Below are 27,246 nucleotides of genomic sequence, written 5' to 3'. Positions count from 1 at the left end.
CCATGCTGGTTATAAATCAAATATTTTATAACTGTCCAGATGTTAGGTTTCCAAAATTGCTTTTTTTTGAACAATTAAGGACTATCTAAAGATAAAACTTATCTAGTGTGCTATGCAAGACCTGAAAACTTAGTTCAAGAACTGTTGAGATAATCCAGTAAAACAGAATAGTATTGATTCCTTTAAGCATAGGAACAGTATACACTAAAGCTGGCCATACACGCACCGATACTATCGTACGAAACCTCGTTTCGTACGATATTCGGTGTGTGTATGGCATTTCGGCGAGTCGACCAATATCGCAGGAAGCTGCTATTGGTCGACTCGCCGATCGGACCGGTTAAAAGATTTTGATCGGGCGCCATAGAAGGCGCCTGACCAAAATCTGCCGTCAGGGCTGAATCGGCAGAAGGAGGTAGAAATCCTATTGTTTCTACCTCCTTATCTGCTGTTTCAGCCCTGACGGTGTGTGGCGGATCTGACGATGTTTCGTGCGACCGATGGTCGCACAAAACATCGTCAGATCGCCACGTGTGTGGCCACCTTAAGGGGCATATTTATTATGCTGTGTAAAAAATGGAGGGAAAATTCGCCACACGTCGCCATGTAAAAATGGCGTAAAATCGGCGTAATTGTTTTACGCATTTTTTCTTCCACCGGAACTTATGGGAAATAATGGCGTAATATCCAGCGTAATATCCGGCATTCAGATGGTGATCTTTTCCATTTATTTTACACAGCTTCTCATCTTCAACTGCGGCCTTCAAGGCTACATTTGGCTTTTAGGCTTATTTCAAACATTACTAGCTGGCTAAATACAGGTTACTTTGTTCTTTGGGGGCAAACAGACATAGAATAAATAAGTTTTCTTATTTTGCTCTCTGGGTAACCTAAAACATAGCTATAATGAGAAGTTGGGGCTCCCTATCGTACATCCCAAGATTCTCCACCATCTCCTTTGCACTTTAACATAATATCCAGTTCCTATTGAAGAAGAGCAGCCCCACATGGGCTAACTATGGGAGAATGGCACAAAATAAGCCAAGAACATAAATGTGGCCCAGGAACTAAAAAGTAGCAGTCCTCCAATAATCCAATATAACCCCTGATCTATATCCAGCAAAGAATCTGTTGTGCAAGTGTCATGTAATGAATTGAACAACATAGAGCAAATGAGCCTGGAGGAATAGGCTATGCACATGTAAAGATGTTTACTACTCAAATAACCTAAAGGGTGGTTCTGAGTATTGTCATGTGATTCTATAGCTTTTTGGGTGACAAAACCCTTAAAATTTCTTTCCTTTCATTGCAGCAGCAATCACCGGGACTTGTAGGTCAATTGACAATGAAGAAATGTTATCTACCACGTGTTCATTTGCCCTTAGGCTAATAAAACACAAAGAGCATACTTTAGATTGCTTGTGAGTATTACTTTATCTCGGCCCAGAATTTAACGTTGCAGTTTAGCTTGGCATTGGACTTCTTTTCTTAGCTGGGCACTCACAATGTGGAAAAGGAAGGGAAGGTGTGGTTCCACTGTTAGCACTGTTGTACCTTCACTTTATGCCAGGTATGCCTAGGGGGAGTTTGCCTCCAGCTATCAATCCTAAATTGGAGTACATGGCTGCTCTTTCTTACCTACTCTCATTATCTTATGTTCCTAGAACTTACTGTGACAAAGATAATCCTGTATCTGTCTAACCCTCATTCACAGGGTCCTTGTTCCCTGACTTCTCTAAATGGGTTGCCCCTTTAGGACACATAAGTTTGGAATTTTAACCCACTGGGTCCACAATGTCTGTAAAGAATATTTCCGTGTCAGTAGACTTTCTGGAGAGAATAAGGTACATATGAAGAATGGGCTACCTTACTGCTCTTAAGCATAGTATAGTGACTTATAGTGAAATATAGTGAACTAAAGTGAATTTCTGGTCAATGGGATTATGTTGATAGTGTAATATAACATTAAGGGGAAGTAAGCCATATGTAATATGAACTGAGCTTTTGGTTGTTTGAATGATGTGACCTGATTTCTTGACTATTTAATAATTTGTTTCTAATATTTTTATTAGTATCTATGCTATGTTTTCATTGTTATAATTTCCTCATTTCCCCTTTTCTGTATTTCTCTTCATATAATTAAAACTCAATTAAAAGATAATTAAAAAAAGAATATTTCTGTATCAGAAATAGTCCCTTTTCTTTGTCTAGTTTTGTGTTAAAATAAATTTACATGCTTCCAAAATTCCAACTGACCCTAGCCTATATGCAGCTTATATTACTCCTCCTGCTTTTATTAGGTGCCTTCTTTAAAAACAAAAAAGATGTGAACACTGAAATATGTGAAAACTATCACAATGTTATTGTTTGTGTGCTTTCACCTGACTGTGTGACTGTGTCAGATTGGCAAGGACAATCTCTGGTTTTCCGGGGGTACAGCAGTGTGGAGATGTAGTGGGGCAGGGGCAGAACTAATGGGATATTGGTTTAAACCAAACCTGGATGTGACCAATCATCATATTTTCACCATATTTAGGCTGTTGCCCTCCACTTTGAAGTGGTGAAGAATAAGGAAAAATTATAGTCAGTCAAATCAAATTGCTGATTAAAGGAGAACGAAAGGCAAAGACACTTTGGGGTGCCAAAATGTTAGGCACCCCCAAGTGACTTTAACCGCTTACCTTGTACCCTGCACTGGTGCCCCTGTTCGCAGAAAACAGCACCAGCCCGGGGTACCTGGAGCGGAGCGCTTCCTTCTTCCGGCTTCCGTTTGCTGAAATGCCGGTGGCCGGGCATGCGCAGTAGAGTGAAAAGCCGACTTTAAGGTTTAAGTTCGGCTTTTTATTCTACTGCGCATGTGCGCGCAAGCGAATAGGAAGGAGGAAGCGCCGGCAGCTACCCCGGGCTGGTGCTGTTCTCTCCTCACAGGGGCACCAGCCCGGGGTAAAAGGTAGGTGGTCAAAAAAAAAAATGCCTAACATTTTGGCACCCCCAAGTGACTTTGACTTTCTTTTTCCTTTAAGGATTAAAATTCTTATTAATTAACATACCTAAGCAGGAAATGCAACAAAATTTCTAAAGTGCTAAATAGATGCAAGCATTGTGCTTTTTACACCCCATGTGTGAGTGTCAGCATCCCTACAAATTGTTTATACATTATCTGAATCATACTGGTGGAATGAGTGACTGCTATTTCCCTTTTTAAAGTTTCCAAAACACAACAAGAGAAAATTTTGATAAAAAACAACTTATCCTTACCAAAAAAGCAAAAACATCAGTGTGAAGCTACCTTTAACTTGAAATAGGGAATCAATTTATACATGCTTTTTTCTCTGAATGGTTTACACTGTGTGACTTAGCAGTGTTTTTTTACCACCAAGCAGTTGAGCTCTTTTTTTGCCTGAAAGCACACAAATGTAAGAAACGGAAAGACTAAACATACATAAGGGGAAATGTTTCTTTCAAAGAACAGATGCGCCATCAAGGTTGTTTTCAGAGATGTTTACATCACTAATCTACAGTTTACAAAGCATCATTAATCCCTCATGCTCTAAAATAATGATTAAGAGCAGCAATTCACAAATATCAAGAGTCACTGATTTATTTGCCTAGTGCAATCCAGGACTGATACCTGGTTGTTGTATGCACTTGCTGCACTAACGTACTCATCAGTACACAACCTATCCAGCACTAATTTCAGTGTAAACTTGCCCTTCAAAAGAAAATCATGTACCACAGCACACAAAGGAAGTCCAATAGCTCTGCCCTAGTCTGTCCACAGTTTTTGTTGATTTACAATGCAATAAATGAATTGCTGTACAGTGAAATCTAGGCAAAGAGGTGATAGAGAAAGTCCTTTTTCCATAGGTAATGTGCAGCCCCCAGTAAGATGAACAACAGACACAAATTCACAGTTCGAGGCAAGACATGAATGTTCTGTAGTAGGCCAAAGACATGAAAGATGGTGGCTATTTTAAACAGGCCAATAAGGTCACTGATCTGGGCAAATGGTTAATATTTTTAAGGTTGGAAAGCCAAGTGACGCAGAGCACATAAAGGGAGAAAGTCACACCAAGGGGCAGATTTATTAAAGTGTGAAATTAGAGCTCACCACAGAAAAATTCACCCAGAGTTTACTATTTGATAAATACGCTTCTAAACACTCAAAGGAATGAACAGAGAGTGGGTGAATTTTTCTGTGGTGATCTCTAATTTCAGACTTTGATAAATCTGCTCCCAAAAATAAAGGAGTTATGCATAGGCTTCTTAGTACAGGACACCTATTAGTCATTTACTTATATATAGCAAGTGATCTCTTTTTAGGCAACAAAAATGTTCGCAGTAAGGGGGTGATTTATTAATGTTTGAGTTTGGGATTTTTTTTATTCGAGTATTTTAGAACTACAATTTGCACAATTTGAATTATGGTTCAAATATATTTATATATATGTCTGATATTTATTAAGGCAAAAAATTCAAAAACTTAAATGTAAAACGTCGGCAACTAAAAGCTCAAAGCTAAAAGTCAATGGGAGTTGTCCTAGGCAAAGTCAAGCTATATTTTCATTTTTTTTTTTTTTCTATTTTTCTATTTTTAATTTAAGATTTTCAAGTTTTTTTTTAGTTTTTTTCACATTTGTAAACTTACAAATTCGAGATATTTGAGTTTTTTTTCTTTTTATTAATAAATAAGCAAGCATTTAAAGTGCAAGTTTGGAATTAGGAAAACAATCTCGAAAATTTATAAATATGCCCACAAGACTTTTGAAGGATCATTTTTGAAGACTTGGACACAAGTGCTAGAGCACTAAACGGCTCAAGTGCTCATTCATTTAGCACTTATGTCTGATATCTTGCTAATAACTACCTGAATGATGCACAAGGGAATGGGTATGGGCTGGGAGTAAGAATGTCTACGTGCCTCCTCCAGCCCGCCACTCTCAAATACCTTTCTGAAGAATAGACAGAACTGTCTGTATTTATAGAGAAAGTGCAGGGACCTGTGCTTCCGTGTGCTCACCCATGGGTGTGTTATAAAATACAGGGTATTGACACTGCAGCATAGGCCTTTGTACACTGCACCCCTAATTCCATTCATTTAAGAAACCTGATGTGAAAACCATTTCATGTATTACCACTCAAGCAAAAACTCTTACCCACTGGCCTTTGCCTTCATTTTCCTTTGTCCATCATTCACTTATACCTAGGGGCACATTTACTAATCCACGAATCCGAATCACGAATGGGAAAAAATCGTATTGGAAACGAAAATTTTGGAAGATCGCAAATATCACGAAAATGCTTACGAAAAAATCGTATTAGTCACGATAATATCGTATTGGCGATCCGAAAGTCACGAAATTTTCGTACCGAACAATTGTAAACAGCGGTAAAACCTTTCCGATTTTTTCGTGCAAACGTCCGAAAAAGTCGTGCACTGTACGAAAAAGTCGTGCGCCGTACGAAAAAGTCGTGCGGACGCCCAAAAAAATCGGCAAAAATACGCTCGGAGCGTTCGTGCCTTTGTAAATGTGCCCCCTAGTCTAGGCCATCTATATTTTCTCCTTTTTATTTTTAATAACAATTAAGTTAGGGCATCAATCAAAGATCTCGTAACAACAAACTTTGCTACTGCACTTGGAAATAAGCGTTAGTTTTGGAGTTCTTTCTCACCGGTAATGCCTCATGTCCCTAATAGGGTAGAAAGACTGCTGCAGTAAAGGCATGTACCCACCTGATATTATACAAGGTAAGCCAGTTCATTCACTAGGTAGTTAGATTGTTTTAATAGAGGATTTCAGTAATGCCACCATTCTGACAATCAGCGACACGTATCCAAAAACTGTCACAAGTGGCACGACATTAGTGGGTTGTACCACATCAGAACAGAGAATAATTATTAAAAAACACATTATATAGAGCAAACATGAAACAGAGGTAAATGAAAATTAGTTAATACTTTTTCAAAAATGGAACAATTAACAATTTTTTTTTTATATAAAAACACACTTTATTTCTTATAGGGCAGTACAAAATAAGTGCAGGAATGCTGCACTGAATTGTTTCAAGGCAGCAAAGTATATAAAAAAACAGTGTTCTTGGGTTTGTAAAAGTTTTACACAAAAGGCAGTACTGTACAGAACTTCAGACACAGAGGAAATCATACAGAGAGGGATAAAAAAAAAAACACACATGAACACAGTCTTCTCCCAAACTACTGAAGGTGCAAGGCGCCAATCTCCCACATCATTTTTTCTCTCCTCAGAGAAGAAACGTTAAAAAAAAAAAAGTGAATTAACAAAACAAAGAAAAATGTATGAAATGCTAGTGCATATTAAGCAGACATCACTATAGTGGTCTTATTTGTACAAATCCCTTTTGTGCTTTGTCAATGCCAGCATGTCTACATGCTACAGTCATAGCAGCAGGGGAGGGTAGTGGGGGAGGGGGGTTAACAATGTACAAAAAAACTCAATGAACATTTGGCATTTTAATTAAAAAAATTTAAATTATTGAATAAAAATAGAATTTGCTTTAATAAAAAAAAATCTGTATTGCCTGTCGATAAAAGCAAGCAAATTTAAAACAAAAAAAAAATATCCACACGCACGTCAAGGGTTAATGGTTTTGCAAGTATATCAAACAGTACTTCTGTTTTGAGTATTCACAATTCGGATTCCAGTAAATAATTCTACCTGTGATAAATACTGTAGTAATGCTTGCTACTGCTACTCTCTTTGTACCAATGCAATTTGTCTGTTGACAAAGAAAAACCCAGTAGAGTGCCTGCTCTGAACAAAAACATCAAACATTTACAAGTATAAAACAATACTGGTGTATTTGCTTGTTCTCCAAAATATTTTCAAATTTTGTTGAAAAAAAAAAAGGAACAAAATTACAAAAAGCAACACCTAAAATATAGGCAAGATTGTCTTCTTTCTTTCCCTAACATCCATGTTTTATATAGTAATAGTCGGATGAAATCCAACTAGAAAAGGGTCGAGGACTAGAAAAAAAAAAAGGAAAACAAACTAAAAAATGCACTTGGTGCTTCTCCCAACTGTTGTACCACAACAAATTTCTCCCAATCATGAACAAATTTCCCAACGTTTCATGTAGAGGAATTCGTAAAACAAAATTCCAAGTGTCCGTTAAGTGTTTATGGTTTGATAATGCTTGTTCGGATCCTGCTTCTTCCTCACATCACTAGTGTGGAAAAGTTTTTTATGTATTTACAGTATTGTTCTGCAAGAATCTTTTGTTCTTCCATCTTGCCGCAAGACATGACATCCCAGGTACCACTGAGGTGCTGTAAAAGAAGAAAGAATTTGTAATATTAATGTTTGCAGCAATGAGTAAAGGGTTAAAGGATTCATCTGAACACTGAACATACTTTGCATTTTCAGGAAAATGATAATATTGTATATTACTGGCAATTTACATTCTCGCCAGTAGGAAAGCATTCGAGCATATTAGTTGCCACTGCTAGAGGAGATTAATCGTGGGGCGCCTTGTGTGTCATCGCCCTAAAAGGGTATTTATAATGCTCTAAAATATGCAAACTGTTGTTTCCCTAAGCAATTTGTAACTTAGATCTGTCTGTTAAGTACCAGTGAAAATACACTTAGAAAAAGGATAGATGTATAGAATACATATTAAAAACACCTTCATTTTTTTTAAACTGAACTCTGGGCAGTCACCGAAAAAAATGATTTAGTCCCACTCTCACCCCCCCCCCCCCCTTAATACCGCTCTGCTTTTCTTATGAAGAGAAATGTTCACACGCTTGGAAGAAAAGTAGGACTATCTAGTTGGCTAAGCTATTGCTAGATTATTTCTATAGCTTAACATACAAAGATTTAAGAAAATATCAATTATCTCAGGCTATTTATTCAACTTGTAGTCAAACAATAATGTTCCTTTAACACACTCTTCTTTCAAGCACATGTCACACATCCTGGTCTCATTCATCCTGCTTAAGTGCCCTCTAGCAAAAAAATGAAAGAGTAAATAAGCTTTGGCTACAATATCCAATCATTACCTCTTGTGCAAAGAAAGGTAAAGTGTAGAGACCTTAAAATCCAGACATGCTAGTCTAAAATGAACAATTAGTTCCAAGATCAAGATAGTTTTATTACTCCTTTTATAAATGTGTATGCTGCTCATTTCTGCATTTTGTATGCTGCAAACTTTACAGATCATTGAAATGTGTGAAGTTTCCTGGGTTACAAAGATGAAGTGAAATAAAAAGGGTTTATCTTATTTTAGCAGAAATGCTGCATATTCAGTCATTTTTTGCAGGTGCTTCCTGGGTCATTAGCTTGTATTTAAGTTCTTTGAGGCTTCCACGGGATTAAGTCAACCCCAGGGTAAAGTGAACAGGGAATATATGTTAGTATTCTTATCAGCACTTTATTTACTGTGTTTTTTGCCCTGCCTATTCATTAGCTTTTGTCCATACTGTGGGTTGGCACCCTTTCTGTGTCAAAACCCCAAGCAAAAGCATGTTCACACTTCTAAGGTCAGGACACGTCAGAATCACGCCTTCACAACAAGCACAGAAAGAAGTAAATATGTGGGGGAGTAAAAATAGTAGAAAGTCAAAGTTTTATTTTTGTAGCTACTTCTAAGGTAAGCAATGTTACACTCTTTCACAAGTACAACACCTGGCACTTCCTATGACATCTTCTATCTATGTACATGTATATAACCGTTCATTTATAGAGCATTGCTTTTGTACAATGTCATTGTATGTGTACACAATTATGCCTTGTGTTTGTAAGTGCTGTAGGAGATTATGGTGCTATATACTGATAGTTCTCATTATGCAACATTTTGCCTGTCATTACATTTCCCCATTAGGGTATGCACCAGGTCCAGCAATGTACACTAATAAATCGTCTGCTTTCAAACAAGCCACTAGTAAATGTTGTTTGCTTTATTGGTTAGTACTGGTTTGTAGATCTGGTAAATACTTTGCAAATTTTATCATATTACATGCAACGTATTTATATTCTAGCAAAGCTAAATCAAACTATTATTTTTCTTTAGAACAAACTTACAAATCAAAATTCCTTCAAACATAACTGACTATAAACAATGAATTTTTAGTCAGTCATTGTCTTGTAAACATTACAATCTAATGGTATTATCAGGTTTGCAAAGTATTGTTGAGTTACCTAGAGCAACCAAACAGCATTTGGGTTTTACCAGTCTAGTGCAGTTCAGTTAGACTAAAGAAAGCAAACATTTGATTGTTGTTGGGTTTAAGCACTGGGTAAAAGTTTGCATGTGTTACTGTAAAACCCTCCAAAGTTCTAGAATGTGATGTATAGGCAAATTAGATGTCTGCCTGTGGCTACAAGGAGTGGACACTGGGGTACTCATATATATCAGCTGCAAAAAAAACAAAAAACGAACAGCAGTTGTTAGATGCTCCCTTAAACCAAGCTGTGCCTTGCACCTCATGCACAAGTAATCACGACCACCGGATTAATGCTAGTATGGATGGGAACAAACAGGAGCAAGTGCTTTTGTGTATGATGTTTAAATTGGTGCCCCATTTTATATCCCTAGAGTTAGTAAATAAACCTTTATACATATGCACCTGAAGATTCTTTGCTGCTTGGGAAAAACCATATAAGATGTAGGGCACATGTGAGTGTTTATCTCAGTTTTATGCATTAAAGTGTAAAATAGCTGGAGGAAGCTCTGAATAACTTCCAATAATATAAGAAAAATAGAAAGTCACTGCAAATGGTCTGAATTTGAGTTTTGTTGTCTTCAAAACCAATTGTAGTCCATGGGAATTCAGAAAAAACAATAGCTTATAAAAGAAGACTGCTCAACAGCTATAGTGACTATTTATGCCCCTTTGCCCCATCTACTTCATGTTTTCATTAAATTACAATCTATCCACAGAGCCACACAGCAATATTTTCTTTAGTCTAAGAGGCAGATTTACTAAAACTCTAACATTTATCATTTTTAAAAAAAATTCTAATAAACTCGTTTCCACAAATTTCTTACATTTACTAAAAAGTCTGAACTGTAAAAGTCAGTGTGGGAATAGACGCAGAAAATTTGTCACATGAAAACTGACTTTTTCTAACTGTCACACAAAAAACCAGCATCAAAAATCTGAAACCTCTAAAGTTTTGAATCAAAAGAAGGATCTTCCAGGGAAGTGCAGGGACATCTGCCATTGACTTCTACATGATCTCGGCAAGTTTTAGCTGGCAAATTGTCGGATTCTGATTTTTTGGAATTTTGATGCATAGTTAATCTCGGAAAAGATGTGACTTTTGGAGCTAAATATCCATATCAAAGAAAAAAATCTTATATACAAAATGTTCAGAGGAAAATAGATCAGATCAAAAAGTCTGCCAGATTAATTCATTTTCCAATTGCATTGTAAACTGCAGTTCTACAAACTGATGGCAACATGAATTCTATGAATAAATATGAACACTAATACAATCACAGTGTAAGTGCCTAGTAATTAAATTGAGTATTAAACATTGCCATTACCTGCAGAGGGTTTGTGAAGGATTTAATACTTTGTACAGGAAAAGATTTGAATATATGATCTTCTTTTTCACACACAGGCTTCATTAGTAGAGAACTGGTAAGAATGCTATTCTGGAAAACCAAGACAAATGGAAATCAAGTAAATTTCTAAAGAAATGCATCTAAAGCAGATTTAGAATGTGAGATGGTACAAAAAATGTATAAGGTGGGGAATCATTAGAAATGTGTATGGGCAGATGGATCATGGGGTGGGCTATGTACAGGGTTGTAATGTGTTGGTGAAAAGTACAGAAATGGATTAGACAGCTTATAAAAGAAAGCATGATGTCTGGAAGTCATATGCACAGTAACATATAACTAGTTATATCTTTTTAAATCAGCTTATCCTTAGGCCATTAATTTGCCATCCCTTTATTTTATTGTCTGCTTAAAAGAAGTTTTTGACCATAAGACACAAGAAGAACAACCATAACTGCTAAAACATGTACTATTATGATTAGGGTACAATGTCCTTGATACTTTAGAGACTACACAATGAATATCTACAAAGTAAAGATCACTATAAAGAAGTAAACTGTGTGTTAAAAATGTGATTGATGGTTGCAGTGCACAGTAAAGAGAGTAGAGAGTGCACACAGATGCAAAATAACTTTTATACTTACTGAGGTATCATCCAAGGCAGACTGTTGTCTGAAAAGTTGAGCATTTAGGCTTTCTCCTTCCCAATAACTTGAAAAATAAAAGTTGCCAACCTTGTGCGTGGGTGATTCCACCTAAAAAGCACAAAGCACCTCATCTGTAAACGGTTTCCAATAAAATTATTGAGAACTGCACATTTATAACCCATCTTCAAAGACAATGTGCTTGATATAACAAGACTACAGTATAACTGTAGTACTGCTTCATTTTTAAGAAAAGACTGCAACTAGCTTCTATTGGGTACACAATGTCCTATGTAGTTATTCAAAACAAAGTTTTTGCCTCTTTGTGAAGGTTACTATGAAGAATATTAAGGTGGGCATTTAAATAAATGTGCATGTGTTTTTGCTTACCTCCTGTTTGATACGTTTTAGTATAGGTTCCTCTGTATGACAGTGCTCAGGCACAATGCCAGATTCATCAGACTCCTGCTTGATAACCTCCTGTATGTCTTCAGCAAGATGTGATGGTGTGTGATGCTAAAATAAGACAGTAACAAAACATTTAGTATTAGGTCTTTGAGTGTTTCTATTGTGCCACCCTACAACAATGTTTACAGCCAACTCACCAACAGTTTTAGAGGACCATGTTTAAATTCCTGAGCTGCTAATGCATTTTTGAATGGAGTAGGAGTCCTTGGAGTACTGTCCAGGATGGACCTTTTTATGGCTGGGGTTCTGAGGCTGCAAATATGAAAGGACGAAATAAAAGCTAATTATTTTTTTACCCAAAATATAAATATAAAAATTAAAATCATCTCTGATCCTGCTGAGTGTGTAAACTTATATTCCAAAGTCAACCATGAAAACAGTACAAAACAAATTTCTGCTAGAAATAACTTACAGGTGATTTTCCTTCTGGAGTCGTGGTGTGTGGTCCCGGAGGAGAGATGTGGAAAAGGTAGTTTTTTGAGATGAACAAACTGGAGTTGAAGTCAGAGATGAGTGTTCAATTTCTAAATTCTCGTGTTGTGCTGAGGTGTTTAAGAACTGAAAAAAAAGAGAAAGATTTGAGTTGGTGATTCTGACTCATTACTTTAAGTCAATAAATATTTATGTAGCCATACAACTTAATATGCTTATCAGATTTTATGTATGCTAGAGCATACATGAAAACATCAACTGGGTGATTGGCCCATTATTTTCTAGATCATAGCTGTCCAAGATTTTCCATGTTTATTCACTTTTTAACAGTTTGGGGCCAGATAATTATAATGAAAATGTCATATAAAATGTAATATAAAGAGGTCTATGGAGACCTTAATGCTGGGGGCAATAAATATCTTTTAAAGGGCCACATCCTACCCTCCAGCCTTTAGCTGGACAGCCATGTTCTAGAAGAAAAATATTTTTTTTTTATAAATGGCCCAACCTCCACCCAGAACAATCATTGCAACCTAAGACCCCAGAATTAGAAGAAATACTAAACCAGAAAACCAAGAAGAGTTAATCCAAAGTGCAAACACACAATAAATGTTGAAAAATATATGAAGCCATATGCAAAATAAGGAGTGACTAGGAGTGCTAGTTAAACAAGTTTAGTGCTCAAGACCTGAAAGATCTAAAAGTGATTGAATCCCCAAGTGAAAAATCAACAGCAGAAAGAGGAATTAGTAATTTCGCCAAATATTTAGTTTAGTGTTAATTTTATGGTGACTGAACATTAGTGACAGCTATGCCAGATCTACCTGGGAAGGAGAGAAGGGCAGACTTTTGATTGGGGAGTATTTAGGCGTAGAACTGCTGAGGTCAGCCAGGCTGAAGAGACCTCGCTCTTCACTGACTAAGTAGCTCAGACGCCCTCTCTTTTTGTGCAAGATGATCCTCGGAGACAGGGTGCTTTCTGCAGAATTTAGGGAGCAAGGAGAGCCCTGACACATCATGCTTTCACTTAAATCTATGTCAGGCACAAGCCTTGGGCTGCAGAGGCTGCCTTCTCCATCCTCAGATTCTGAGGTTTGGCCTGAGGGAGTGCTGCTGGGTGAGGAATCGTCTTGTTCATTGATTTCAAAACTGTTGTGTTCAACCCATGAAGAAGGAGCCTGGAAGTAATGTGTGAGGCACAAATTTTAACACAGTGATAGCACTCCCTACAATCACCTATTAGAGTGGAACTATGCTACATCTTATGAAACCATGTTAATTATATGTAGCAGACAGTCTGTGACGCTAAAATCCAAAATGTAACAAATGTAACAAGCATGTATCACAAGTGTTAAACATACCTGCAAGTATACTGATTTTAAAGAAACAAAAACTATTTTATGAAATGTTGTCAAATGCATGTACCACTGCACAGGCAAATGACATATGCCAATTTAAATGTCACTGGTTGCGCTCTGTATTCTAAGACCACAGGTTATAGTTTCATAGCCCCAATAGTGTAATTCCCTAAATAAATATGCAGCAAGGGGTCCTTATATTTCTAAGATCCCACAATAAAAATATGTGGCTGCAGCTTGGCAAATCATAGTCAAGCTAGATTAATTTTTCTTTTCTTCCTATATGTTATAACATTAACTGCATATATGGGTATGAAGACCCTCTTGCACAAATACCTTATATAACTTACAGAATCTATAAGCTGTGTTTCTGAGTATTCAGGCAGATTCTTCATCTGAATTAAGAGGTTTACACCAAAGCACCGGGCTGGGGCTGCACTCTCCTCAGGCAGGCAGCTGTGGTCCACTGGTGGTGAAGGCGTGGAATGGTGTTGGTCCCCTAGGCAGGAGTTAGGTGTGCTTTGTCGATGTAGTCTCGGGTTGCCACCAATAGTTGTACTGTGCCACGTGGGATAGCTTGCTGCATGATTCTAGGTTTTAAGGAAGGAGGGAAAAATTAAGATCAAAGTAAAAAAAGAAGAAGTAACTAAGCAATGAAATTGCTCAAGGTGTCTCACACAGAGCTAGAAGCAAGATAAAAGAAGTTGCATCATCCTAAGGACTTACACTTCTGAAACAGTTGTCAAGATGTTTCCTTTCATCAATGTATTACTGCACTTGTGTCATCTTGCAATTACTATTTCACACTGAATGTCTTTGTAAGAAACGTCATATAATGTGTACACGTGTACATTACTAATAGTCAAAAACAATACACCTAAATATACTAATACTTTGCATGAGTGTGTAGTTTGGTAGGATATACTTTCCAATTACTTTCTCTTAATAGACTATAAACAACAGGGGCATGGCTTTTGTGTATACACAACAATCTTTCTAAGCAGTGGAAAGGTTGTTTGTCGTAGCTAATGCATTCCTCATAATATTTACAGAAAAATGCTCATGAATAAGTAATGCAATCTGTTTAAGGTGAATGCCTCAGTGGAAGAAAGCACTATGGCCTCCTCTAGGTATGCGAGTAACTGTAAATATTCTGAAAAGGATAGTCCAGTACAGACAATAAGATAAATCTTCAAGTAGAACAAATATGATAAGTACTGACATAATGACCAAAGAATATACAGAATATCAAAGATAATTGCACCTCATTCAACAAATATTGAGTACGACAATGAGAATTGTAGTTTGATGAGGTTTAACTATTAGTTAGCTTGTAAAAACTTTACTTAGGATGCATGCAGGAAAAAGCAAAATCTCAGGTGGTCACAAGAACTTTTTAAAAAGAAGTGGGAGAACAGGAAAAGTAAGAGTAAATACATACATTTTGAGCACCTCAAGGATTCATGATGCCTGTTAACTGTTACACACTATTTAGATTCACCAATATAATGCACACAATGCATTTCAATAAAATTGTTGCTTTTTTGAGCAACAATCAACTCACATATGGAAATGCAATTTTGCTCCTATGCTCTCTGATTCATTAAAAGCTATCCCTCTTGGTATTCAGATGCAAACTTACCAGTAGTGCTTGCTTCTGGTTTACTTCATTCTCTGTTGACATAAGAAGCAGTTCTAATTCCTTTATTCGTTTCTCTTTATCTGGATCTTCATCATTATAGTGTCTCTGAAATAAACAATATAAAAAATTGCATTTAAATGACATAAAATATACCTAATATACAATTTGAAACAAGGACGCATATAGTATCAGTATATACAAAATAACCAACCTGACTTTTTCTGGAAGCTGATGCACTACTAGCTGATCCCCCCAGGCAGCCCTTAAGAAATAGTTTAATAATAACTGAAGTAATGCAGGAACACTACCTCTTCTAAACTATATCTAGACTGCTGAACACTCTGTGCTTTCAAAACTTGCCTCCAATCCAAAAATGTAAAAATGGCCACCTACTTTGAGGCCACTGGTTGGGGATCCCTGCTAAAGATTGTTAGCAGCAAAGTTTAGTTAAAAATAACTGTTACATAATGGACAGAAATACAGGACCATATGCAACTAATTGTACAGCTCTGCGGAATATGCTGGTGCTTTATAACTACATGTTAATAATAATAAAGCTAAAAAAGCACCTCTGATGACATAGTAGATCTTTATTTTTTTTAATAAAAATGGAATGTATCTATAGTAAGAATGAAAGGTAGGTGAGTATCTAGTTAGGAATCAGGGCACTTTATACCCTCTAAACAAAACTGATCCTTCTGCATATAAAATAGCAGATCTGGAAAATATGTTAAGAAAGCTACTAATACAGAACAATGTTAACAATATAAAAAAATATAATAAACTAGAGATACTCTGGCTATTCACTTGCTGAGTCAGAACTTCCCCTTTTTCCATGCTTTCTCCCTACATAATAAATATGCTTTCACTAAAACCACAAAGTAACACTCAGTTCTGAGGCAGTATAAAATAAAATAGCAGCCCAAGGTTCTCTTCCAGAAGTAAAGTATTGCATTAAAAGTCACACACATAACTCTTGATTTGTTAATTGGATTCTAACAAATATTCAGAACTGTTATGCTGGAGAATGAATTATCAATATTAAGAACGTTTATAAATGTTGCTTGTTCACACAGTACACTGCACTACTAAATTATATACTTGCTTAAATAGCCTATAAATATATATATATTTTAAAATAAAGAATACAGTTACCTGTACTGGTGCAGTTGCTGGCTGTGGGACATTGACAATATTGACATGCAGCGCTACAGGGTAGGCCTTTAGAAAATAAAGATAAAGACTGCTCAATATTCCCTATGAATATTAACACATTTGTAAGATTGATTCATCTCCTCATTTGCTTAATTTTTTTTTTAAATATTTATTTACAGAGTAATTTGCCTTTCTTCTGTGCCTTTTGATTTGCATCAGTCTGCCTCCTACTTAAGTTGGAATTATGGTCCCTAAAGCATAAAACATTGGCACCAGAAGTAAACAAAGAAGTGTAAAAATAGGAAGAAAGCTCATTTATCCTATGACTAAAAGTTTTGCATCAAGTTTGCATTATTTTTCCCAAATATTCAAACTAGGCAGCTATTGTCAAAAGACTTCCAAACAGGCCAATTACAAAATAATTAGCACTGTAACTTTTGTATTCTTTGGCACTGTAAAAGCTCTATGTGTTATATCAAAAAGAATATGACTGAACAACCTAAAGTCAGTGTTTTTATGTGCCAGTAAGTGAATAAATCTTGCCACACGCGACACAGATATGTGTAAGTATACTTGAATTCTGGTACAACTATAATGATACTTACATTTTGATGCTCAGCTATATGATAGTAAGGGAAGCTGCTTGCGGAGGGCTGAGAGTGCTGAGCAGAAGCTGGAGTGTGAGAAAAAGCCATCAAATGGTTGCTCTTTGGGAAGTTTGTGGCTATGGAGGATTGGTTGGTTTTGGATTCCTGAAGATAACCTTCCTGTTCAACCTTGCGACGCATGGTAGAATTCCAGTGGTTCTTGATGGCATTATCAGTTCTGCACATGAAAATGACATTGAAATTATTTTTGAATTAAGATAAATAAAAAAAGATAAATGGACACAAAAGTAAGAATTTCCTGTGATCAAAAAGTGTTCCTATTCCTATATTCCTCATCCTATTCTACAGGACTTGTGTTCCAGTTCTCTGTTAAAAGTATGTTTCATCAGATAACTAAAGTTGTCCAGTGCTTTATTAAAAGCATGCTGCCTCGGGTAAGAGTAAATGTTTAAAAGCAATAACACATTTTATTGAATCTGGGTCTATTAATCAAAGACTTGGAAAATATTTTTATATGTGTTTGGCCTACAAAGGAGTAAAGAAAAAAAGTAACTCAAATAAACCAGACAGCACTTAAAAAGAATATATCAAGTAGACCACATGCTTCAAAAGCCAGTTATACAAGATTTAAACCAAAATCCACTCTGTAACTGTTAGGTTACCTTCCAGGAAGAAGCTTTGCAATTTCTGCCCATCTATTCCCCAGACGTTTGTGCGCTTCATATATGATTCTATCCTCTTCCTCAGTCCAGGAAGTTTTCTTTACCTCTGGGTTTAGGTGGTTATGCCACCTCTCTCTGCATTGTTTGCCTATACGACCCTTCAAGTGCTTGGCAATGACAGACCATCTTTTGGGGCCATATTTATGAACAAGTTCAATCACCTTTAGAAAAAATATGCAATAATCAATTACATAATTTTCACAAACACAGGACAAAAAATATATATAACAGTGTACCCACTTTTTGTCTTACAAGTTGCTATATATTTGAACTGTATTCCACATATGGTGTTAACAGCTTGAGCATTATCAAATTAGGCAATTACATAAAGCACTGTAACAAGATGTAAAAACTCCAAGTCTGTTGTGCTCTCTTTCTCTGCAAGTTATTTAGTAAATTTATACCAAATTAGAGAAAACTAGGCAAACACTGGAAAAAGGAAACTACAGTTTCATACTGTATGTATGGTATTACTAGTTTCTTTTTCCCATAATTGATGATTGATTTCCCAGTAAGAACATAAAAGGAAAATCTAAACATACCCGCTGGTCCTCTTCTTTTGTCCATGGACCTTTGATAAGTTCAGGGTTTAAAACTTTCTGCCATCTATGCTGACACTGGACATCTGTTCGGTTCTGGAAGTAAAAAAACAGATTAAATTAATATGGATTAACACATGCATATTTATGTAATGCACATGGTACCTACCCTTCCCTTAACAGTGACAATAAACTGAGTTGTGGAATTTTGTTGGTTAACATGATAACATGATACCCTGTTTACATTGCACACCAATGGATTCCAGGTTATCATAAGTCAAAACCTTGACCCTCTTTTTGTTTGCCCAAATAATTTTCAGATCTAAAAAAGTTGATTCTAGTAAGAAAAAAACAAAAAATAAAACAAACAAAAAAGACTTACAGGCAGGAAGCTGGCTATCACTTTCCAGTCTTCAGTGCCATTTTGTTCCACTAACTTCTTGAGTTTCTCATCCTGAGAAAAAAAGACATTGCAATATTACTGTTTTATGTTACAAACCATTGGTTGAATGGATTGTAAAATGTTTTGTCAGGTAATATAAATAAATCAAGCACTTTAATGGATGTACACTACCTTGATAAAATAGTAGACATAACGTAAATACATACAATTTTCATTCAATCTTAAAATACTTGACATTTAACCCCACAAAAACTTGAACAAAGGAACAAAATCCATGGATTTATCTAGTATAAATAAATTTAAAGCAACTGGACTTGTTAGCTAATGTCTATGAAGATTTTCATTCATCCAGGTCATGGTATATCTAGTATAAATAAATTTAAAGCATAAATTTATGTTTTGTGCATAAAAATATTAAAAAAAATAGTGTTTTTTGGCTAAAGTAAAGCAGAAGGAAGTGATCCAAACCTTGATAAACTCTCCCAGTGAAGCTAGGCATGTGTCCAAATCTGGTGCTTATGAATTTTTATTTCTAAGTGGGTCATCAGTGACACATTTTGTTCAAAACATTTAGTGAATACAATGTGGCTTTCTGTTTAAGTAGTCACAAGCCTAATTAACAGATTTATCAATTAGTTGTTTTATGAGCAACCAATTATAATTTGCCTGCCTAATATAGTCCTCCCCCATACCTAAAGTGCCACCTACCGTTAGCTCCTTTGCTAAAACAAGTAAGTTCCATAGATGATCTTTTATAATATCTGAAAGCTTTGTAGTACAATATAGTTGTTATAAAGGTATATGTCCTGAGTCCACCTTTGTTTGAACTTTTATTAATTTTCAATTAAACCTTTAAATGACTTCTAGAAACCAGAAAACTCACAAGGGGATGCTGTATGAATGCACTTCCAAAACAAGTACACAGTGTAGCTGCCTCTTTGTTGACATTATATACACTGAGCTTGTTTGGACCAGAAACAATTGTTGTAAACTACTCTTAAACTGATGGCAAAGTCATTAGAAATTAACCCCTAGGTAGAATTCGGATACATATGCTGCCATTTTAATGGCGTGACATACTTCAGTAAAGCCAATATATAATAATATAAGTTGACATGAAGAAATGGGTTACACCCTTTCTCCTCTCTAAGCAACTGACCTAACACAAACTTGGGACTTGGAAACTGAAAGAGATGCCCAAGGAAGCCGTTTTCTAAAGAAATGGTTGTGTAAATATTGCCCTGTTGTACACAGCCAAAGGCAAATAAATAAAATTGCCCAGTGTTATACTTAAACACAAAATCATCAAAACTGCATTAGTGTAATTACCTCTTCACGGGTCCAGCGGGTCTTTCCTAGATGCCGTTTTCCTTTGGATAACAAGCCATCGTAATCATGTTCATACATTTCTATGTCATCATCTTCATCTTCTGAGCTGTACTGGCTATAAACAAAGGCAAGCATTAGGTAAGGATGGGAACACATAAAGACAGCCCATCAAACTTTTTACATACAAAGTACATTACAAAAAGTATAATAGGTTCTAATATTCCCTAGCAAAATATTAAATCCTGCACAACAAGATTTGTATGGTATGCTGTCGCCCTGATATTATGAACAGGTTCTACTGTTTTTGGTATCCACAGATACAAGAATGAGGGCCTGCCAGCCTGCTCATTGCTGTGCATGTTCAGACCTGCTCCTGCTCTTAGATGAGTGGCAAATTGCACATTTGGCAACCTTTCCACCAATAAAATTAAAATAACCCTGAATATCTAAGGATAGTAAAAAAAAAAGTATTTCAGATCAAGTGTCAAACAGGGCCTAAACGTCTTTATCTATATTTTGAAATACTCAACCATGTGTACCTTGTCTGGAACTAGTCCAGCCTTTTGTCCTACTAATAACAACTTTTTTGTTGAGGGTCTAGTGCAATAGTATGCAGTTATACTTAGTGTAACCTAACAACTCAGAAACCTGAAAAATAATATGTAATATGTGTGAGCACATTGAAGTAAAGAGGCACTTTGTCTAGTTTTGGATTTACTCATTAAAACTCTCACAATTGAAGTGTTAATATGCCTAACTTCTGTAAATGTACTTTTCTTTTTTTTTTTTCTTCAATTATGACTGTGCAGTGACTGGATTAAATATCTTACAGCTGTTGAACTATTATTCCTATCTCCCCCACACAGCCTGCTAGCTGGCTGAAGGTGGCAGGACCTGTACTTAAGAAAAAGCAGAAGGGCTTGCATTGTGACAGTCAATACTGATGTTAATAAAGGCAGCAAAATTTTCACAGTGTTTAGTAAATAAACACTATTGCCAACCCTCCCACAGTTCACCAAAGCAGACAAAGAGAATTTTACAACACAAGGGAAACAGAGAAGTGAAAACTTGGCAGATACACAGGCAATGTGATGTTCAACCTGTGGCTCTCAGCACAACAGTAAAACTCCCAGCAGATGCTGAAAAGCAAAAGAATGAAAATCTCTGTTAAAGAGATGCTGTGGCTCACCAAGACTGAAATCATCCACCGCTCATCATTTTTTTATATTTAAACTACAATGTTGCAGACCAATTCGAACATAGCATTTTTCTTGTATTGAAATTACTATGTCAGCCTAATTTATGACTAAGGGATTTCCCCCATTGGGAGTACAGAAGTGAAAGGAAAATATTAGTATTAGAACAAAACTAGAACAGGTAAGTAGAAAGTAACATTTTAATCAAGATTATGAAGTGCTAAAACAATAAAAGTATATTAAAACATCCAATCTGGGAAATATGTGTGTCTTCTAAATTGTTTTTTAACTCTGTTGACTGCTAGTGCAAACTGTTTCAACTATAGAGATGAGACCGTTGTTACTAACAGGAAGTACTGTATATTCTGACACTTAACTTGCCTTAGAAGAATAGAGAAATACATAGTGTTCTACAGCAGATGCCTCAGTATGGAAAGAGCTGATGTTAACTGAAACTGCCCAGTGTAAGAAAGAGATCATAGGTCTTGATAGGGTATGGAGAATCATAGCTCTAAGCAATCATAGCTCTAATGCAACCCCAAGATAGCTGGATGTTGTTATACTCTTTCTTTTGTATACTTGCCCTTTAGTAAAGACTTTACTATACTTCCACACTGCAACAAGGAGGCAGGTTAATGATTTTTAATAAATTTCATCAGAATGTGGTTCATATAAATGAAAAAAGAGGGTACTAACATTCTGCTTGGAAGGAACTAAATTATGCAATGGCATAAGGTTAAGCAAAAGAAAGAACTTAGTGTGTGCAAGTCTGTATTGATTAGTGTGTGTGCTTCTGCCATAGAGACCACAACAAAATTACTGTAGACAGCTTATGGGACACCACAGTATAATATGTAACATATTTAATGCTGGAAGGGGTGCAAAAAATGGTTGCATTAAAATGTAACATTGATTAGTATAATAACTGATCATAAAAGTCTAATTTGTCGGTGACATTTTAAGCCACTTAGTACCACAAGCATATGAAATACAATCTACTATATACCTCTCCAACATACACAGTGTACTCATGTCATGAGTTTTCACTATTAACACAAACAGACTTGATGAATTAATTCAGAATCAATATATTGTTATTTTCTAAAGTCACAGAACAAATCCATATTTGCAGTAGGGCTCCCATTTGAAGATATTAGTACATATAAAGAGACACAAAAGTGAAATGCAAGTTAGCTAAGAAAGAAGTAATCAACTGGATGAAAAGTACAGTCTGTGCTATGAGCCATGTGGTCAGTATGTAATAATGCAACAGATCAACTTCTAGCCTGCCAGTTCAACTCTGAGGAACACATATTGTTCCCATCACCAAAAACTTTGGCTACTATGGAAAAAGGATCTATACTACAAAACCACTGCAATGCTAGAAATATCTTTCTATAAGGCTGTAACAGTAGTTTTGAACGTTTTAAACCAGTGATTCTTGGCCTAAGGGTCCCCATGCTATTTAGGGTGGTTCTTCATGATCACCCTGAATGAAGTTTCAGTTTCTTCAGCAATAGAAAACAATAGAAACTGAACCCTGAAGCTCCCTAACACCCAGTAACCTGCCCTTGCTTCAGCCATCTAATGAAAACATTAAACAGGTTGCTAAAGAACGCTGTAAAGCAATAGACCACTCTAAACTTTACAAGGGACTAAAATTGTCCCAGACCTGTCAACATATTCTGCATCGGCATTCAAGAACATGAGTAAGGATTAGAATTATCAGATCTGATGAATATCACCATCCATAAGCCACCAACAAACTTTCAGTATAGAGCTATATCCCTTTTCCTATTCTTAAACTGTAATCAGTGCCTGTGACTATTCTACAACATTTTAAAGACTACTAATAATGGTTAGCTTGATAAACCCGGATAAAGAGACCAAGACTAATGGACATTCCCCACTGTGGCAATGTGGGTTCATTTAGCTGCTTGAAGCAAATATGCACCCACTGTAACAACAGCAATCAATAAAGATTTTCTGCTTTGTATTTTTGGTTTGCAGGAGGCGACTGAAGCCTCGATATTTGAAACTGACATGCTGTTTATTCAAGCATCTACAGATGACTGTGCATGCTCACACTCCTTTCCCCTGCCATGTTCTTTCACTGATACAGTACAGAAAAAGTACAGTTTGCTGATTATTTATTGTAAGACTGGCTTCCACAAAGAAACCAGTCTCTAGAATGTTGCTAAAAGTTGATCAAAACTGTACGGGAGAGGGGTTATGGCATGACACTTTATTTTAAGATTAAAAAAAGTCCCCCTTACTGTCCAGATGTCACAAGTGAAAGGAAAACCTGTCTGAGGAGATCTGCAATGTCCACGTGTGTGAAAGCAGCAAAGAACTGATCTCATGGATACAATCCCACACATGGGATAAAATGCACATCAGAGGAAGGACATGTGCCAGCAAGCTGGGCACTAGCAGGGCAGTCATCACTGGAGGGGTACAGAGATAAAATAAATACCTGTCATTCATGGGGGTTTGAAAAGTAATCTTTAGCAACTGAAATATACTACTTTACATGAGTGCCAGACAGGCAAGTGCTCAGTGCACCTAGGACAAAATGTAAAGCTAAGATGTGTGAATGTTCCACCTGTCCCTCTAGAAATGGCTGAACTACAACTTCCAGAATCCTCTGACAGCAGGGCAGCCATAGTGTTATAGGTTACTGACCCCTGTTGAACCTATACTGCCTAGCTCAGTATAACTGCACAATATAGAACGTCCAACCTGCTGCCCTTCAGCTGCTGCTAACATCCATTCCCCAGGGATGTGGGGTTTGTAGTTCAATAACAACTGAGCAGCGCAGGTTGGAGCTCCTGTTGAGCAGGATGAAGTATGCCTGCGCTGAAGTTGGCAGCCACCTGACATGCAGCTCTCAGCTCATGCAGAATGAACAGCATTTAAATGAACAGCTCACTGTTCTGCAATTGGCACAAGCGCAGCGATCTCCTCCCAGCAGCAGTAAGGCACTTGGTAGCCAATGCCCAAGTAATGCTCCTTTACAACAACGCATGGCACCCTGATATTGGGCACGATCCTAAACTCCAGTGCAATCCTTGGCTTGTAGCTTTTCAGCTCTTGCAGCAAACACAAGTTCTAAATCCAAAATGAATGAAGCGTGAGGTAAGTCCGGCATGGCAGCAGATGGCGTTACCTGTTCCTTGGTCTCCTGGCCATCCTCAGCTCAAGGTCAGGGGAGGAGGAGGGAGTGCTTCTCTCGCTACTTGCTGAAGAATCCAGCGCCACCAGAATGAAACTTTCTCAGGAGCCGCAGAAAAAGGAGGAGAGGCTCTAGGGGAGGGGTCGGAGGAGGGAACAGGTTGAAGAGATGAAAGACTAGTAACTGTAAACAGAGATTCCCTCGAACAAAAAAGAGAAGGCAACACCCCCTCCCGCCAAATCTGGCGCCCCTGGAGCTGCGCAGGCGCTCTCTGCCCTCCCTCGGGGTAATTGTGGCAGTGCCGGGCCAGGGGAGCGCGGAGGTGTATGCACAGCCGAGACAGAGGCGCCTTTTCTACTGCAATCCCCGCTCTGACACAAGAGAGACACAAGGTGCTCTTAACCCTTGCACTGACAGAGCTGTCAGACCCAGCTGGAGCTACAGCCTCCACAAATATAACGTGTCTAAGCCCAGTTCGATATGGGGTAGAGCAACTTCATGCACTGAGACCTCCTTCTCTAGAGGCTGCGGTATAGATGAGCAATAAAGTGCCAGAACCCGCAACGTCAGTGCCACTTTCCCATTATGCGCTAAACCGCTCCGGCACGCAGCTGCTCCCTTCTGCACGTTACCGACACTCAAGCACCGTCCATTTTAAAAGGCACCTTCTGGGTTAAATAATTGTTAAAGTATTGGATTCTGAGCTAATATTTGGAACATCGTTTAGAATTTTCTCTAGGGGGTGCAATAACTCATAGAATTAATACTAGGAGGAGAAGTTTGAGAGAAAACTCCTGCTGACCAAAAGACAGCAGAAAAAGTTTTTTTTTGGCTTATATGCAGAAAACTTTACATTTTTTGTCTTGTAAACTACTACTGTAAGTTTTAAGGTTTTACTGTAATGGAGACCATTGCCATACAATTCGTAGTGTTTAACACATGCATCATATATTAGCACAAATGAAGGGCCCAATTAATGGCATAACATTTTTAATTTCACTAAAGTATTTTTGGCATATATTCTCTCATATTTCTGACTGCAGTTTTTTATAGAAGCTATTTAAAAGACAATCCCCCCCACACAACTTTAGTCTGGCCCATGAAGTAAAAGTGCATTCTCAGAGTGAGACCAAGCAACTGATAATTGCCATGTTCATGGGCAGGCACATCCCTCTTGTGCATTTGTTTTCACCATAGACTAAAATGCCCTTGCACTAGTTTACATATTAAGGGACTTTCAAGTGTGCATTCAGGGGAATGTTAGGTATTTGTGGATCATGTTTTTTATTTGTTGTACACACTGGCTGTCAAACAAAAAGACATAAACGAAGAATAATATATACTACCACATGAAAAATGTGAAACGCAAAGTCTGCAAAGTTGCTAACTAATAAGTAAGGGAAGTATTTTTGTTAACCAAGCACAGACATCAACATTATTAAAAGAATATATGCATATAGCATAAATATTTTGATGTAAAATCATTTGTTCTTTGGCACTCTAGGGGGTTAATCCAATACAAGTGATTTAGAACAATTGTGTCAGTCAGGGCAAAGAATCTAACCCTTTTGGGCTAATGTGGTAGTGAGGGTGTTAATGAACCTTTTGCTTTGTATAGCTGTTAGCCTTCTAGTGCAAGTAAATTAACTTGTAAAGTCCAAAAAAGCTCATTAGTGCCCTCTCCTACATAGGGTTGTTGACCCCTCATGTCACTTCTTTAACCTCCCTTTACAAACTAGTACACACTAATACACATGAATGCAAACTTAAATTGTTACAGTGATACACTTACAAAGGCAACAATGCACACAGTGTAAACAGGGATTCTCTCGTTACTGAGATATTTGTACACCAGGGACAGGCAGTGGAAGAACATAGGGTCCAACAGGGACACACACCTTCAGCAAAGGATGAGAGTTTGTGTAGATGTGTAATGATAGCTTAGGCAGAATTTAAAGACCAAAATACCAATATGCACTCAAGCCCAGTCCTAGAATCGGCGTCAGACAAAAGTTTATATTTATCAAAGGGGGACATTTCACAATTGTCTATGCAATTTTAATAAATAGTTATTATAGTATTATATATCAATGGGTAAAAATGAGAGTGCACCCTTTGATATATACGCCCCTAAAATCCTATACATATGAATAGAGAATTTTAAATTAAACTCTGGCAAATTGTGGCACAGTCTATTTTAACTTTCCATATATATTTACATTACAGTGCTGCATGCACAAATAACATACATGCATTAAACAATGTGCAATTTGTTTTAAAATATTCAGTACTCAAGAGTATTGTTTATATTATTCCTAAATAGGTTGTATTTATTTCCACCTACCCAGCGCCTGATTTCTTATCCGGCTGCGTGAGGTCCCCATTGCTCTTTATGGAAGCAAAATTTCAAAACTTTGTTGTGGAGGGCCGCCCCTAAATTTGTGCCACCCTAGGCCCATTTTAAGGCCTATACAAAGCATTAACAACCTTTTATTTTATCTAATTGTTACTTTTCTGCCTTATGACTCCTAATATCCATACAACAATAGAAAATATATATAAATAGAAGGTTAATAATATAAAAATAGATATTTGATACACTTAAAAAAAGTGTATATATACACTTTATATTAGATGGTTATTCCACTCTGATAATGTTTTTTTGCTATCCTAGATACCACTAAAAACCCAGATAAAATGTCAGGGTAAGATTTGGTGTGAATCCTAGGTATTTTTGGGACTAAAGGTGGCCATACACTATAAGATCCACTCGCTTGGCGATGTCGCCAAGCGAGCGGATCCTCACCCGATATCCCCACCTACGGGTGGGCAATATCGGGTAGCAAGAAACTTAAAAAAAAAATAATCCATTACATTTGTGGTTATGGGGCAGTCGGTTCGGGGACCGCATCAACGAGCCGATGCGGTCCCCGATCCGACTGGATTTTCTAACATGGCTGATCGAGATCTGGCCAATTTCAGGCCAGATATCGGTCGGCCAGGCCGCTCTGTTCTGCCCATACACGG

At 37.1% G+C, this 27,246-nt stretch overlaps 1 protein-coding gene across 2 annotated transcripts; it reads right to left on the bottom strand.

Annotated features, from left to right (window-relative positions):
• Positions 1-5,985: 5,985 nt before the first annotated feature.
• myb (MYB proto-oncogene, transcription factor) lies at positions 5,986-24,535 on the bottom strand. Of its 2 annotated transcripts, XM_002935809.4 has the most exons (16): positions 24,214-24,535; positions 19,849-19,963; positions 18,499-18,570; positions 18,120-18,212; positions 17,518-17,738; positions 16,853-17,072; positions 16,248-16,313; positions 15,093-15,197; positions 13,801-14,040; positions 12,917-13,270; positions 12,073-12,218; positions 11,798-11,912; positions 11,583-11,708; positions 11,193-11,303; positions 10,531-10,641; positions 5,986-7,309 (listed from the first exon to the last, which is right to left on the bottom strand). In XM_002935809.4, exons 1-16 carry the CDS (start codon positions 24,234-24,236, stop codon positions 7,199-7,201), a joined length of 2,229 nt encoding a protein of 742 aa, XP_002935855.2. In that variant the 5' UTR covers positions 24,237-24,535; the 3' UTR covers positions 5,986-7,198. The 2 variants fall into 2 exon arrangements, with proteins under 2 accessions (XP_002935855.2, XP_004914636.1); XM_004914579.4 differs by lacking the exon at positions 12,917-13,270 and having other exon boundaries at positions 24,214-24,532.
• Positions 24,536-27,246: the final 2,711 nt, after the last annotated feature.

Source organism: Xenopus tropicalis, chromosome 5 (genome assembly GCF_000004195.4).
Source record: "Xenopus tropicalis strain Nigerian chromosome 5, UCB_Xtro_10.0, whole genome shotgun sequence".
NCBI classification, from domain to species: Eukaryota; Metazoa; Chordata; class Amphibia; order Anura; family Pipidae; genus Xenopus; species Xenopus tropicalis.
This window is presented reverse-complemented; position numbering and strand designations above follow the sequence as displayed.

Coding starts and splice junctions, on each gene's coding strand:
- myb (XM_002935809.4), bottom strand. CDS start 24,236: ATGGCCAGGAGACCAAGGAACAG. Junction 11,304..11,582: donor TAAAACGTATCAAACAGGAG/GTAAGCAAAAAC, acceptor TGTGCTTTTTAG/GTGGAATCACCCACGCACAA. Junction 7,310..10,530: donor CCTTCACAAACCCTCTGCAG/GTAATGGCAATG, acceptor CTTCTTTTACAG/CACCTCAGTGGTACCTGGGA.